This window comes from Canis lupus, chromosome 17, assembly GCF_011100685.1.
Source record: "Canis lupus familiaris isolate Mischka breed German Shepherd chromosome 17, alternate assembly UU_Cfam_GSD_1.0, whole genome shotgun sequence".
In the NCBI taxonomy this organism is placed as follows: domain Eukaryota; kingdom Metazoa; phylum Chordata; class Mammalia; order Carnivora; family Canidae; genus Canis; species Canis lupus.
The window spans coordinates 63,800,113-63,816,012 of record NC_049238.1 but is presented as its reverse complement, the minus strand read 5'-3'; the positions used below and the strand labels follow the sequence as shown (position 1 = coordinate 63,816,012).

Sequence of the window (15,900 nt, the reverse complement as noted above, 5' to 3'; positions counted from 1 at the left end):
TTCCCTGCTCACCCTCTCTCCCATCCCCAAAGCCCACCAGACCCTGATTGGGACAGAAAGGAAGACAGAGAGGAGGAGAAGGGGTGAGATTTGGCAGCAGGCAGAAGGGATCTGGTCTGCACTTCTGGTTGTACGTGCCTCCATCCTCTTGACTCACCAATAACTAAATGCATTTCTGTATTTCAAATCACAGTCGGAGAATATAACACGTTTAGCATCCGTTACTTATCCATATCCACCTTGTTACATCCCTAAATATTTAAACTCATAAAATTATCATGTTTACCATATTTTAGAAATGCAAATGCCATAATACAGAGAGATGCATTCGTAAGCAGAGGCAGGTAAGCATAGTGGCTAAGGACAAAGACTGGAGCCAGGCTGCCTGGGCTTAAATCCTAATTCTGACTACTTGTTAAATGACTAACCTGGAACAGGTTTACTTGGCCACTCTATAATAGTTTTCTCATCTGCAAATTGAAGACGATAGCACTACCTTAATCGGCTTATAAAATTTAAGTAAGATAATGTGAATATAAATGCTTATAACAATGTTTAACACATCGTTAGCTCTGCATAAGTATCTGTCCTCGTTAATATTATTATACTGTGCCCCCTCTCTGATGCTGTTTCTATACTGAGCTGGCCCAAAGACCAATCAGAGTTGTAGTCAAGCAGGTTCCACTCATACTGCCACCACCATCCTTGATGTGTAACTGCTAGCAAATCCCCCTCCGCAGTAGGTTTAAAAAGCCAAATGCTTCTTGTTTCCTCTTTCCCAGGCCCAACACAGAGATACTTTCATTGAAGAACGCTATGGAAAATACAACATCAGTGATCCTCTAATGGCTCTGCAGAGAGACTTTGAAATACTGAAGGAGAAGAATGACGGTGAAAAGCAGCCGGTGTGCACAAACCCACTCTCCATTCTTAAGGTGGTAATGAAACAGTGCAAGAACATGCAGGAGCGAATGCTGTCCCAGCTGGCCGCGGCTGAGAGCAGGCACCGAAAAGTAGGTTTGGCCAGTTGACCTGTGCCACAGAAACTCCTATGAAGACTTGTCCGCTGCCAGTTTCCACAGTGATGCAATCAGGAGGTCTCCCGGGTGCCAGAAGCCCCTCATCTTACCTAGGAGCCAAGAGATCAGAAAGAAAACACAAGTTACTCAAAATGTTCGATGTAGGGAGGATGCCAGACACATCACTTAAGACGGCATTCCTTCTTGATGTGACACTCCAAAACACTTGCTCTGTTTTTTCAGCTCTTGATTATCCAGACTTTGGCAACAAACTGGAGTTTGACCAAGCTCTTAGCTGAACGGAGCGTTCCCTATTTGCCTACTTAAGTGATAAATAATGAGATTAATAGGTATTTGGGGAATGCTGCAAGAGAGAGAGAGAAAGAGAGAATTTACCTGGTTATAAACATGCAAGCCAATGGATTATTTTTATATATCTCTAGTTTTGAGATTTGTTGCATTTTACTTCTCAAAAAACCATGAACTGTCTCTAGGATTATTTACCTTAAAGCTGTTCTACCCTATTAGAAAATGTGCATGCATGTGTGTTTTTGGGTCCAGGCCTCGCAGCCCCTAGTTAGGAAGGCAAACCTGTGCTTTCCTCTACCTCACCTCATTGAAATTCTAGTGCTTGTAATTTTATTCCCTGACCTGTCATTTGCCACTCAAATTTGGCCTGTAAAAGATGTTTGGCTAGAAGCTACGTTTTCTAAACTATTGGTTTAGATTCATACCAGCAAGGGAGACATCAATGCATTTTGTAGGAAGCATTTTATTCTGCAAAATTGGCTCAGCAGTTGCAAATTGATTACTTTTATGATTACCTGCATTAGAGAGCCATCTGCTTAAAATGCACCTGACAGATTGCTTCAGCATGTGTCTTGCCCATGTTTTTTTTTACTCTTCCCAGTGTCCAAATGAAAGGCCGGGGTAGAGATTCTTAACTACCAATGCGCCTCAGATGTTCCGTGATCCCCCCCAGAAAATATACAGAATGCCAAAAGTTTACACATTTTTGTAGAATGTGAATTTTTTCCTCTGTCTTTAATTGAATTCTCAAGAGTTTCCAAGACCTGAAGAGTTTAACTTCTATTCTAGAATGAAGTAATCTAAAGACATTTATGCCCAATTTAAAATGTGTCCATAGGTCTGAGTTGCCAAAATTTGGAGGCCTTTTACGTAATCCTCTAAGGAAGGATTCCTTCTAAGGAAGGATTCACAGCAGGCTTGTTTGATAGGCAGGCCTTTCCCCTTCCTACATGAAGCAGCTGAGCTGCACTCAAGTGATGGCTGGCTGTCATGGCCATGAAAGGTGTAGTGTTGGGATGATTTGTGGCTCTTGGTGATTAGGGAGAGGAAGAAATTAAAAATCAAAATTCTGTAATACTATATTTCCATATAAGATTTTTTGAGGGCAACCCCAGTGGCTTAGCGGTTTAACACCGCCTTGTGCCCAGGGCATGATCCTGGAGACCCGGGATCGAGTCCCACATCAGGCTCCCTGCATGGAGCCTGCTTCTCCTTCTGCCTGTTGCTCTCTCTCTCTCTCTCTCTCATAAATAAATAAAAAATCTTTTTAAAAAATCAGATTATTTGAGTGTTAAATATTTTTAAACCAACTGCCAATCTATTTGTATGTGTTTTATTAAAGTAAAACATTGACTTTGTTACAAATCAAATAGTACCTAGAGGCTTATAATTAGGGTGCTTACTGCCCCAGTTTGCCTAAGAACGTCCCGGTTGATGTCGCTGGCCTTGGATCGTCATTAGGAATGCCCCCTTGACTCACAGCAGTGTTGTGGTCAGCACTGAAGATGACATGGTTACCCTGCTTACTATGAAACATAGTTCCCAAGTCCATCTCTCCCCTTTCCTTCTCCTCCATATTCAGAAACAACCACTTTTTTCCTTTGACCATTTATTCTGGTAGCTAAGCCCCATATTTCTAAATGGTATACTATTCCCCCTCCCTGCCTTATCATTCTTGATCCTTGTATTTATACTTGATACTCGATACTTACAATTCTTGACACTTACATTGCTTCCTTTTATTATAGATGCTGGTTACCTTCCACCCTTCCACCTTCCCAACACAGACACACTGCCTTTCCCTCACCCTCATTCTCCTATGTCATAGCTGGCATCCCCAAATCCTGAGCCTGCCACATTCTGTTTCGCCTTATGCCTGGGCAGGGCATGCCGAACATTTTATGTTCAGGAATTGGGTAGAGGGGACACATACCTTCTGGAAGATACAGATTTGGGGCCAGAGCCCTTAGGTTCCATATCTCCTAGGGATCCTGCAGGGCCCTGTGGCTTTCTCCCCCCCATGGCCCTGTGGCTACCACACCTCCTGCCTCTTTCCCTCTTCAGGATGTTATTAACATTTCTTGTCTGCTACGGTCTCTCTGTCTTTATAGGTTTTTAGCTTTTCATTCCATTTCTGTAACTTTAGAGAGTTCTCCAAAAGAAAAGGAGATGATCAACCACCACTAGCCAAAACTTTTTCTATTAAATTGAAAAGTTAGGGTCTGAGGTTTTTATGGTTTTTTTTAGGATTTCATTGAGTAATCTCTACACCCATCATGGGGCTCGAGCTCAACCCTGACATCAAGAGTCGCATGGTCTATTCATTGAGCCAGCCAGGGGCCCCAAGTTAGGTTTTTTTTTTTTTTAAACTGGAAATGAAGTACACCGAGACATTTTCATTTCCATTAAATGAAAACATTTCGTGTTTCATGTCCCAGAGACTTTTCTCCCTCCATTCGCGAAAGTTGTTAGTGAAGAGAAGGGCTGAGAAACAGTCATCAGGAGGACAGTGCTCTGCGCTTGAGGTCTGGCCCAAGGGACGTGGGAAGCAGGGGCAGAGGCGGCTGAGAAATCCCTTTCCTCTCAGCAGCTGTAGGTGGGAGTATGTGGGAAATATCCCTCTAAATGTGTACAGTATTCACCTTAATTGGGCTTAATCCTTTGGTGCCAGGATAAGTGGAATAGGGGAGGCAGGTTAATTAAAAGGTCTTGTGAAAAATCTCCACATAAAATCCCAAGTGTTGAGGCTTTTTGTGTGCAGGCTGAGCCTGAGAGTCTCCCCACATCTTAGCTAACTATATACTACATGCTATGACCAACTATGCAGGGCACAGTGATCTGAGCTTGAGGCAGGAGCTCAGCTTTCTGCTCTCCACGGTCCTGTCTTGCTTCATCACTGGCACCCACCCGCTTGTCGGAGTAAACTGCCTGCGGTGGCTACACTCATTAATTCTCGGGAAGCTTCTCAACCTCTGGAGCTCATTAGTTGCTCTCTTCTATTCACTTGCCATTTTGTGCACCCTGAAATAAAGCCTAGGTCTTACGGTTTTCTAGCATGTAGCTCACCTGTCTTTCAGCCTGCTAGACAACATGATCCTTGGTAGCCGTAACCAGGATGGATGCATTGATCTCCAGAACTATCTTAGGTGCTTAGATCGGCGCCTAGTATTTAATTGTGCCGTGTTCTATGTGGGTTTTCTTCATATTTGGATTTTTTTTCCTTTAATTCTTTAAAGGTGATCCTGGACCTTGAGGAGGAAAGGCAGAGACATGCACAGGACACAGCTGAAGGGGATGATGTCACCTACATGCTGGAGAAGGAGCGAGAGCGGCTGACCCAGCAGGTAGTTAAGGCGAAGGGGCTCAAGCACTGTTTGGCTATAATAGCATTTCTCAAAGACTGTTCTCCAGGCTGTAAATTAGTGTTGCTAAAAACAAAGGGCTTTGCAGTCCAATAAATCTGGGAATGACTGGATTAAACAAAATGAAATAGGTTTCTTTCTTTTTTTTTTTTTTCCTAAGATTCTGTTTATTCATGAGATACATAGGGACAGAGAGACAGAGACAGAGACAGCGGGAGAAGCAGGCTCCTTGCGGGGAGCCTGCTGGGGTACTCGATCCCAGCACCCTGGGATCACACCCTGAGCCAAACAAAGGCAGATGCTCAACCCCTGAGCCACCCGGGTGCCTGGTGAAATAGGTTTCTAATTCATTAGGCCCTTTAGTATAGATAAGCACATCCTGAGTCTCAAGAACATGACAAGGTATTCTGAGTTTAGCAAATCTACAATTTTACAGTCTTTGTTTGATATAGAGCATTCACTGCAGGACTGTCATTCCATAGAACATACTGTGGGAACACCAGCTTCAAACTCTTGAGCATTTTGACTTAGGAATCCCAGTAAGAAATACTGTTTACATCACAACCCAGTATATACATTTGTGCACACACACACACACACACACACACAAACACATGCCTGAAACAAAAATCTCGTGAAATCATATATCACCCTTACTGCTTACAATAGCTATTCATTTTTTTAAAACTTTGATCGTAGCTCATGAGATTGGTTTCCTCATCCATTAATGGGTCTCAGAGTTTGAAAAACACTGACTAATAGAGTTCTGTCAACCCTTTCCCTCTTGCATAGGGTTGCTGTGCCTTAAGTAGGGTGGGGAGGATAATTAAAATAGACTGCATTTATGTAAAAAGTACAATTTAAATGCATCTATTTGTTTTAAAGACCAAAAAGAAGGATTACTGAAGCTTCAGAAGTGTTGTCTTCTTACAGGGTACACTTACCAGGATGAGTACTATATCATACACCTGAAACTAACAGAACACCACATTAACTCTACTGGAGTTAAATAAGTGAATAGCTCTGTTTCCATCAGCATTTATCATGAAACCTGGTGCATAGGGCTTGCTGTTACCCATATTGGTCGCTTCGACCCTCTGACCTAAAACACAGACAATGGCCCGTATTCCTGTGGATAGAATATGAGCACTTAGACGTGCCTCCTAAACCATCAGAGAAAGATTGAACCGTAGTGTGTACATTTCTGTGGCAGGTGCTCTGATGCTTCAGGCATATTTGAACTAAGCATGTGGCGTAGGTGGCAATCCATGTGCCCGACAAGCGCTAGCCGGGATGCACTACCTGATAGGAGCTTTGCACCACATCTCTTTGCTTTCTTATCCTAATCAAGCTGTATGGTGGCCTTCTTTTCTAGTTGGAATTTGAGAAGTCCCAAGTGAAAAAGTTTGAAAAAGAGCAGAAGAAGCTGTCCAGCCAGCTGGAAGAGGAGCGCACCCGCCACAAGCAGCTGTCGTCCATGCTGGTGCTCGAGTGCAAGAAAGCCACCAGCAAGGCGGCCGAGGAGGGGCAGAAGGCGGGTGAGCTGAGCCTGAAACTGGAGAAGGAGAAGAGCCGGGTGAGCCAACTAGAGGAAGAGCTGGCAGCTGAGAGGAAACGAGGCTTGCAGACCGAGGCCCAGGTGGAGAAGCAGCTGTCTGAGTTCGACATCGAAAGAGAACAACTTAGAGCAAAACTGAACCGAGAAGAGAACCGGACCAAAACCCTGAAGGAAGAGATGGAAAGTCTGAAGAAGATAATGAAGGACCTGGAGGCTTCTCAACAGCATAGTGGCCCCACGGAGCAAGTGAGGAAACCGGTAACCGTGTCTAAAGGCACCCTGACTGAGCCTCCCGTGCTGGTGTCTGTGTTTTGCCAAACGGAAAGTTCGCAGGCAGAAAGAACCCATGGGAGCAACACAGCCAAGGTGACAGCCACCGGGCTGCCTGGTCCCACCACTCCTCCTTACTCGTATGCAAAAACCAATGGCCACTTTGAGCCAGAGACACAAACTGCCAAGGAGTCGATGATCGGTAGCAGTGTGGAGAGCCAAGTGCCTCCACGAGACAGATCTGTGGGGTTGGCCCAAGAGAAAGCTGTGGAGAATGGTGGGTGTCCTGCGGGAATTGAGACTCCCGTCCCAGCAACCGGTCACCTCCCGTCCAGTGGGGGCTCACTGTCTCCCAGCAGTACCGCCTCCTCCTCCCTCACATCCTCTCCTTGTTCCTCCCCAGTGCTGACTAAGCGCTTGCTGGGGTCCTCAGCCAGCAGCCCCAGCTACCAGTCCTCCTACCAAGTAGGGATCAACCAGCGGTTCCATGCAGCTCGGCACAAATTTCAGTCCCAGGCAGATCAGGACCAACAGGCCAGTGGTCTGCAGAGCCCCCCATCCAGGGACCTGTCTCCCACCCTCCTAGACAACTCTGCTGCCAAGCAGCTGGCCCGCAACACAGTCACTCAGGTGCTCTCCAGATTCACTAGCCAGCAGGGGTCCATCAAGCCCGTCTCCCCCAACAGCTCTCCCTTTGGCACAGACTATCGAAATCTGGCCAACGCTGCCACCCCAAGAGGTGACACCAGCCATTCCCCTACTCCAGGGAAAGTGTCCAGCCCGCTGAGCCCTTTGTCCCCAGGGATCAAGTCCCCCACCATCCCCAGAGCTGAGAGAGGAAACCCTCCACCCATCCCACCCAAAAAACCTGGCCTCACCCCTTCTCCATCCACTACCACTCCACTGACCAAAACTCATTCCCACGCCTCTTCTGTGGCCACCACAGAAGACCTAGCCGTCAGCTGCTCTTCTACTGCCATCGTAGCTAATGGCAAGGACGTGGAGATACTCCTGCCCACCAGCAGCTAGTCCCTAGCGGGAGTCTCCATGGCTGACATTCCACCAGATTTCGTCCAAGAGCTCAGAGTCCAACCGTTGAGTCAGATCATGTTATTTATTTTGATAGGAGCTGAAACCATCTGTATAGTCCATTTAGTGTATTTCGCCTTTCTTTGTATTTTTTTTAAGTAGAAAGTGAGTCATTTGGATTTGTATGCCTCACACCTTTGTACTAAAGCTAGAAGGGCACCTCAAAGATGTCTCAAGCTCAGCAGTCACTGTCTCGTGATGGAGAAAGCTAATTGAGGACAGGCAGTGATTTGCTGTCTAATTTTGGGACTAGAAATCACTCAACGCTCGTTTTGAATTATGCAGAAGTGGTTCATGCAGATTTTTATTCCAGATGAACATGTTTCAAAAGTGCCTGAAATAAGCCTGCAATACAAATATGGTCCTGCAGCAACAATACAAAATGGATCATGTAACTGCAGAAAGCGAGATCCTCCATGAATCCTGAATGTTAAAAACCAACACTGCTTTTAATCCTCTTTTACTGTTTTAATATAAGCTTTGTGTTCAGAAACAAGGCTGCGTCAGTAGGACGGGAATCCTAAAGGTAGGTGTGACCTCACCACAAAGCTGAGCTCTTAGAGCCCTCAAGAATCCCTCCTGAGCAGGAAGCAGTAGGGGTGCTGATTTTCTTGTACTTCTGAAAAATGAAGTCACTCCCCATTTCCCACATCAATTCTTGAATAGAAGGAAATCACATCTCCGTTCAAAAAATCTCTTCAGGCATCTACTGTTGTGTAAGGAACTTCTGATTCCGATTGCTGTTACTTGAATAGGAAATGGTTACTCATTCTGTATAAAAATTTTGCAACAGAATGAGATCTTTATTATGTACTCACAAAGCAATAACTTAAAATTCACTATCTTTGTAATATTATAAGTCAGAATTATACAGGTTTTACCAAATTGCCACACTTCTTGTCTGAGCTGCCAGCACTTGGTGTCTGTATCTGTGGAACCAAATTAACTTTTCCCTAAATGGAAGTATACATATATCTGTATAGATGCACACCCCTTTACGTGTTTCACATACACACACCTAAACACATGAATATTAGTGTGATTATACCTTTGGAGTTTGCAATATAGCATAAAGGTGAGTAGAAATGCACATTAGGATTACCTAACGGAGCAACTAGACGTGGCTGGGACCCCATCTGTCAGAGGAAGGGCGTGGAATTCCGAACAAAGTCAGATCTTCAGGGTCATAAAGGGCCAGAGTCAAACCAACCCCAGCGTCACAGAACTCAACTGGCTGTGTAAATGAGTGAAACCGGTCAATCGGGGGCTATAAGAGCTGGGGTGGGGGAAGCTATAGCTAACTGAAGTGCCCAAGCCCCCCTGTTCGGCTCCAGCTGCTTGTTGCCATGCAGTAGTGCCCAACCAGGGTTACCAGCTCAAGTTTTTGTGAAATCCAAATTTTCATAGAAACGTCCTCACTTTGAAGTATCAAAATAGATCCAAAAACAATTTTAAACTGCTGTTTAAACGCTTCTGCAGCTGGGTTTAGCTCACCAGCTGCCAAACTGCAACCTCTTTCATTCTAGAAACTTCTGTCATTTCCATTATTGTGAGTTTCTGAGGACAAACACCTCCACCCTTTCCAACATATAGGCTGGTACAGCTGACAGAGGCCGCAGGATATAATGACTCTCCCCATCTTCCAAGTAAGACCTTGCAACCCAGCTGAGATGAGGTGGTTCTAGGACTTTTTGTCCTCAGGGATGGCAAGGTCCTGGTATCTTCACATACATTCTCCCTGGCCAACATTACTCAGCAGCCCTGTCCTCCTGCGGTAATTTAAATCTATTTCCTCTTAATCCAGTATGAATCGATGGGAGACAGGCCAGTGATAGAAATCAATGTATAAATCACAATTGGTGTCTCCAGGGCTTACAGTTTGATTAAGGCCGATACATCAAAAATTAAAGTACTACTAATGCCCCAGGGTGTCTACCAAGTGATGAATGGGGCATCTTATAAACTTCCCAAGGCAATCATGCATTAAACCTCATTCCCTCGCACAGCCAAGTGAAGTGATAAAACAGCTAAACTTTGTAAACAGGATGGGGGCTCCAGTCTCAGAGTGTTATTACCTCTCTTGCTTTAAATGGTAATCTTAAAAGTTGCATTGTGCTCTTCCTTTGTTTTGGCATAGATCTATATAGAGAGAGATTCTATAAGGAAGTTTATTTCTTAGGAAGTGCACTGAATAATGTATTTCTTTTACAGTGTAATATGGGGGTGGGGAAATGCAAAAGAAATGTGTATTTTTGCTAGTTGCCTATCTTCTAAGATAAATAAGCACAATATTGCAATGAATCCAATAATCCAGCTAGGTATTATAGATTAGTATTTTAAGTTTGCTGTAGATCGTGTGTGTGCTAAGTAAAAGTTCCACAATCCACAGCTTGGGTCTTAACCCATGTTGTGGAAGCTAGATTGCTAGTCAGCAGATGCTAGTGGATGTGCAGCACAGACCACAGGCACTAACCAGGCATTCTCATTGTGAAGCCAAATGTACCATGCAGAAGTCTTCATCCATTTTTATAGCAGACTGCATTAAAACAAGTTAAATCATACTGTCTGGGCAAAATCTAGTCTTGTTTGTACAAAGTGAAGGATGTTGCACAACCGGGTCTGTTTTGTCAGAGGAGGAGCAGGTGGTGTAGAGGGAGCAGTCGCCTGTGGCTTCCAAAAACCAAGTGAGGTCAGTAACGCATCCATGTTAGGCTCCACAAGGAGCTGGGATATTGGTTTTCTTTAGAACCTTAGAGCTAGAGGAAGCCTTGGCAGTAATCCAACCTGCAATCCTTAAACCCTTGGGGGTTCCAGACCTGAGAATTTAAGAAAAGCTAGACTCTGTCCGCAGAAAAATGGGCATACCAAGAGGCATAATGTGGTCGAGGGCTTCAGAGGATCCAGAAACCCTGCAGCCATCCCTGATTCGTGCTCCCGACTGTAAGGATGCCTGCTCTTGGCCTGCCCTGGCATTTGACAAAATGACCAGTGTGCCCCGTGTCTCCTCATCCAGTGCTCCCGGGCTGCACCGTTAGCCAGGGCAGGCCGCAGGCGGCAGAAGCCCCTGAAGCTCCTGTGACAGCGGGGAGAGTCCCATGTGGTGAGTTGCCATCCTTCAAGCCAATGAATGAGTGTTTCAACTAATACTGGGCGTGTCTGCGTTCCTGTACCAGCCGCTCGGCAGTGCCTCGTTTTCTCAGGGTCCCTTGAGCCTGGCGTGGGGCCTCCCCTCTGCCCTCTGTGCCCAGAGCCTCCCTCCCTCCCACAGACAGCGTCTCCGCCCTCCAACTCTCTTGGATGTGGCCTCTTCTGTACAGCTAGCTGTGGAGAACATTCTTCCAGGCTTTGGTTCATTTTCTGAGTTATTTCTACTGATGTGGGTGTTGCCGAGGCGTATCCATTGGACGGGTGAGCCTGGGTCCTCCCGCTCTGCCTGTCTTCCCCAGAAGTAGCAAGGCCACCTTGTCATTAATTTATAAAGTGCTCTTCTGATGCTTGGTCCTTTAAACAGAACCTCAAATGTCTTGAAACGCTGGCTTCAAAGTAGTATCTGTTCTCAGAATCGGAAGGCCGAAGTAGCCAGTGAGCAGTGTTCCAAAGGAGTTACTTACACCTAATCGCTGTAAAACAGGTTGAGAAAACTCTGGAGATCACCCATCTGCCAGCTGTCAATGGCCAGTTCATTGGTAAAAGCAGAGGAGGGGAAAGGAGACCGAGGTAGTGGTTCTCAAACTTCGCCGTAACCTAGAAGCTTCTAAAATAAGACTCCTGAGGATTGGGCCTTGGGGCTGGCTGCTCAGGTGCTCGGCGGCTCGCATTTTGAGAAACGGTGCCTCATAGCCTTCCCTGCTCTTTCACAAGAACTTGTCCTTTGCCTCTGACCTCAGGAGATAGTTTAAACTCTTGAATCTGGTTGGCCAGACTGTCAATGATACTCCGAGCCAAGAGCACCTACTTGGGTCCAAGCACCCTGTGTACTTGAGGCCCTTGGGGCCCAGAGGTTCACACAGGGCCCTTAGTAAGTGCCACCTGGACTGAAGCCCCCAGTGCTTCCTGCTTTCCACTACCCGTGTTTCCTGGCTTCTCCTGAGGCAGCAGGTAGCCGTGCCCAGGCCCCACCCCGGGGATTCGGACTCCGTAGCCCCAGGTGGGGCTTTAGTAAATACCCAGGCTGATTCTTAGGATAGACGAGGTGTGAACCCTGCAGGACACACACTGCTCCTTCCACTCATCCTAAAAAAACCCACCCCCAGGAGTGAATTTTCAGACCCAACCAGTGCCAGGAGACCTTCATTGGATCAGAGAAGTTGGACAAAAACAGGGATGCTGGGGCAGCTCAGCCATTGTCCGAATCTTGATTTTGGCTTTGGGTCACGATCTCCGGATCTCGAGATCAAGCCCCATGTAGGGTCCCGCCCTGGGCGTGGAGCCTGCTTGAGTTTCTCACCCCTCCCACTGTCCCTTCCCCCCACCAAAAAAGTAACATCTTGTGATTCCCCTCAAGCAGCCAGATGTTTCCTAAGTTTAAGATGAGCCAGAGGGATCCCTGGGTGGCGCAGCGGTTTAGCGCCTGCCTGGCCCAGGGCACAATCCTGGAGACCCGGGATCGAATCCCACGTCGGGCTCCCGGTGCATGGAGCCTGCTTCTCCCTCTGCCTGTGTCTCTGCCTCTCTCTCTCTCTCTCTGTGACTATCATAAAAAAAAAAAAAATTAAAATAAAATAAAAAATAAGATGAGCCAGAAACCAAGGTAGCAATTATGGAAAACCAGTGTAACTGTTCCCTGCCCTCAAGATGCCCACATTCTAGTTGGGAGGAGCAGAACATTGACCCACAAAATCTCAACAGAGGCAAGTAACCAACGGAATTAGGGTTTAGATGCCACGTGCGGTTAGTGAAGGTGACCCTGGCAAGAGCACTGTGGTAGCAAGAGAGTTCTTTGTGGGCAGGAGCCTGTTAACTAGAAAAGGGGCGAAAGTCTCCTCCTCTTTCCAAAGCAGTCTCGACCTGGTAGAAAGTGTTTGCACTATGTGTCCGTTTCCAAAGCAGTCTCGACCTGGTAGAAAGTGTTTGCACTATGTGTCGTTGGCTTCCTTAGTCCTAGGACGCGGGCAGGGCACGTGAGTCCCCAGGAGGGCATGCAGTTTCAGGGAGACCGACCAGACACGGTGCGCTGCGCTTTCTGCAGGGCTCCGAGCTGGTGGAAGGAGCTCGCAGGGCCCAGCCCTCCGCAACGTATTCCCCAGGAACTTGTAGGGAAGACCTCGGGAAAGGCAAATAGAGAAAGGACCTTCTGGCAAAAATGCTACATTCCTCCTAAGTGTCCCCTCCTACCCCCACAATCTCCACCAGCAAGAGAGAAAGGAAGATCGAGCTTCGAAGGGAGTCACATGAATCATCCTGGGACACCTGCGAGTGACTTCCTGCTCGGAGGCCTGTGAACACAGCTGCTCTTGTGCTGCCATTAGGCCGGGCGAGCACAGGGCTCTCTCCTGGTGCCACCGTGAATGGTGACCTTGGAGAAATTACTGGGAGGCGTGGCACCAAGGTTGGCCTGCTCCCTGGGGACCCAGGCACCCACTTAATTTGACAAGAGTACAGCAGACTGACGTGGGATACCCAAGTCCCTTCAGAGATGGAGGGTTTAGGGGCGCCTGGAGGGATGTGTCAGGTAAGCGTCTGCCTTCGACTCAGGTCATGATATCAGGGTCCCGGGATGGAGGCCCTGTGTGGTGGGCCGGGTCCCCTGCTCAGGGGGGCACCTGCAGGGCACGTCTGCTTCAGGGTCCCAGGACACAACCCCACAGTGGGCTCCCTGCTCAGTGGGGAGTCTGCTTCTCCCTCTCTTGCCCCTCACCTCCCCCCACCGCATTCCTCCCTCTCTCTCTCATGAATGAATGAATGAATGAATGAAATCTTAGAAAAAGACCTGGCCTGTCCCAGATCAAGAGGACCCTGAAGGGTCATTACCTGCTTCCAAACCCCTGTGGGGCTGAGGCCAGCTCGGCCTTCCCTGCCTTTCACCTCCCGCCGTCCCTTCCTGTGCCGCCGAGGCACCCCTCGCTAAGCCGCTCGCTTCCCGGGCTCCGTCTCCGGCTCCCCTGCCCCTCTGGTCCCGGCCGGTGCAGGAGGAGCGCAGGCCCCCTCCCGTTTGGGGCGCCAGGGAACCTTCCGCGGCTCCTCTAACGCCGCCCCTGGGCCCGGGAGACGCGCGCGCCGCGGCCGCGAGACTCGGGGGCACCGCCGGGGGCCGCCGCCCGCTCCCGCCTCTGCCGCAGGCCCCGGGAGCAGCGACGCCGACGGCCGCGGGCGCCCGCGTGTTAGCTCGTCCGTCCCTGCGAGGCGCGATCCCCACGCGCAGGCTCCACGCTCTGGGGAAGCGCGAGCGGAAGGGCGAGTCGCCCGCACGCGCCGAGCCCCCGAGTCCCGGCTGGCGGGAGCCTGGAGGGCCCGGGCGGCAGCTCCGCCCCCCGCGGGTCAGCGGGGGTGCGGGGTGGGGGTGGGGGGTGGCGCCTGCTCCGCGGCCTGCACCGCCCCCGCCGCCCCCGCCCCTCCTCTCCCCGAGGTCCGGGCTCCGACCCGGGTCCCCGCGCCGCCCGTGGTCCAAGCCGATCCTCCGCCCCCGCCCCGCCGCAGCCGCGGGAGCCCGTCCTCCGGCCCGCGACGCGGCTTCCCAGCCGGGGGAGGCAGGCGGGAGAAGGCAGAGCTGCCGGTCCGGGCCGCCCGCCGCCCGCCGCTGCACCGCCCGCTCCCGCTGCCCCCGGGCCCGGGGCTCCCGCCCGACCCAAAGCGGAGCCTTCCACGGGTGTCCTGCGGGGGGCGGGGCGGGGCGCCGCGAACAGGCCCCTCCTCCTCCCCAGGGGTTTCCTTCCCCCGCCCCGGGGAGCGCCCCGGGCCGCACGCGAAGCTGCCCTCCGGGGCTCACGCCCGCCCGCCCCCCTCGGAGCTGCGCGGCCCCCGGCTCCCTCCCCGCCGCCTCGTGCGGGCCTCGCTCCCCCCGCACAGCTCCGCTCCCCGCACGCGCCCCCCCCCCCCGCCTCCCGGGGGCTGCAAACGCGAGGCGGGACGAGTCAGCCTGGGAAACCCTCAAGCGCACCTCTCGGGCTGCTGTTTGCAGCTGCCGCGGGCCCCGCAGGCCCGGAGCCGGGCACGCGGCCGCCTACTCCCGAGCCTACTGGGAGGCCGCAGCGGGCCGAGCCTCGCGCGCAGGCTGGACCCGACACTGCCGGGACGACGAGGGGCGCAGGTGTGACCTCCCGGGCCGCGCAGGGGCGGACGCGGCAGGTGCCCCCGGGCGGGCGAGGCGGGGGAATCTGCGGGCCGGGGGCACCGGGTGTAAGGGAACCGCAGGGGAGGACAGCGCAGCCGGCCTGTGCTGCCGGGGTGTGCGCGCCGCGCGGACGCAGGACCCCGGGGGCGACAGAGGGGCTCCGAACAGGGGCCGTGCGGTCGTCGGGGGCCGGGGGCGCTGCTCGGCGAGTCGAGGGGCCTCCGCTGGCCCCGGGTCCGCACCCGACGGTGAAGCCCCGGACCCTCCCTCGGAGGGCTTGGCGCGCATCCGCATCCGGCGCGACCACGCGGAGCGGTGCCCGGCCCGGCCGCGGGGACCCGGCGCAGGCGGGGTGAGGCCGGCGACCCCGGGCGGCACGTGGGGAAGGGACGCGGGGCCCCGCGCGGGGCTGGGCCGGAAAGCCGAGGAGCTGGCGCCCCCTGGCGCTTGGGTCGCCGCGGCGGTCCGGGAGGGACGGGGACCGAGTGCGGGCTGCGGGCGCGAGCAGGGCTGCGTCCCTCCGTTCCTCCGTCCCTCCGTCCCTCGGTCCCGCGCTCAGCCGCCTCCGGAATGGGGAGGCGCAGCCGGACCAGCGAAAGGGATGAGAACGAGGGCAGCCTCCTCGCAGGACGGGGGCGGGGGCGGGGGCCCCAGTGAGCAAAGGCAGGACCTCACACTCGAGGGCGCACGCGCGAGCCCGCCACGCCGGTCGTCCGGTGCAGCTCCGGGAACAGTGAGCCGTGACTCTGTGATAAAAACAGGAGGAGCCCGTGCGACACAACTCATTCCCGGTGGAGTCAGCAATGGCCACACATGTCCCCGCCTTCAAGTAGGCAGAGATGCCCCCAGATGAAGAAGGGGATGAAGGACATTCCATGACGACCTCTGTAACGCACGGAGTTGCCCGCGGGCGTGGTGAAAAGCGGATCCGGAGAAGGAAAGAACAGGAAAGGGGATCGTCTGCCCAGGGAAAGACTCTGGACTCTCACTGGGCGAACCACTGGGATCCTGAACTGAGGCATC

General features: G+C 51.3%; 1 protein-coding gene across 3 annotated transcripts in view; it reads left to right on the top strand.

The window, feature by feature from the left end:
* The window catches only part of LOC119877186 (CTTNBP2 N-terminal-like protein), a 41,266-nt gene extending 31,098 nt beyond the window's left edge, over positions 1 to 10,168 (top strand). For 2 of the 3 annotated variants that reach the window (XM_038562366.1, XM_038562367.1), the window contains exons 3-5: positions 783 to 1,013; positions 4,565 to 4,672; positions 6,066 to 10,168. In XM_038562366.1, coding sequence (XP_038418294.1) covers positions 783 to 1,013; positions 4,565 to 4,672; positions 6,066 to 7,547 — 1,821 coding nt within the window. In that variant the 3' untranslated portion in view covers positions 7,548 to 10,168. The remainder of the gene's footprint in view (positions 1 to 782; positions 1,014 to 4,564; positions 4,673 to 6,065) is intronic. The other variant, XM_038562368.1, reaches the window with a different exon arrangement.
* Positions 10,169 to 15,900: the final 5,732 nt, after the last annotated feature.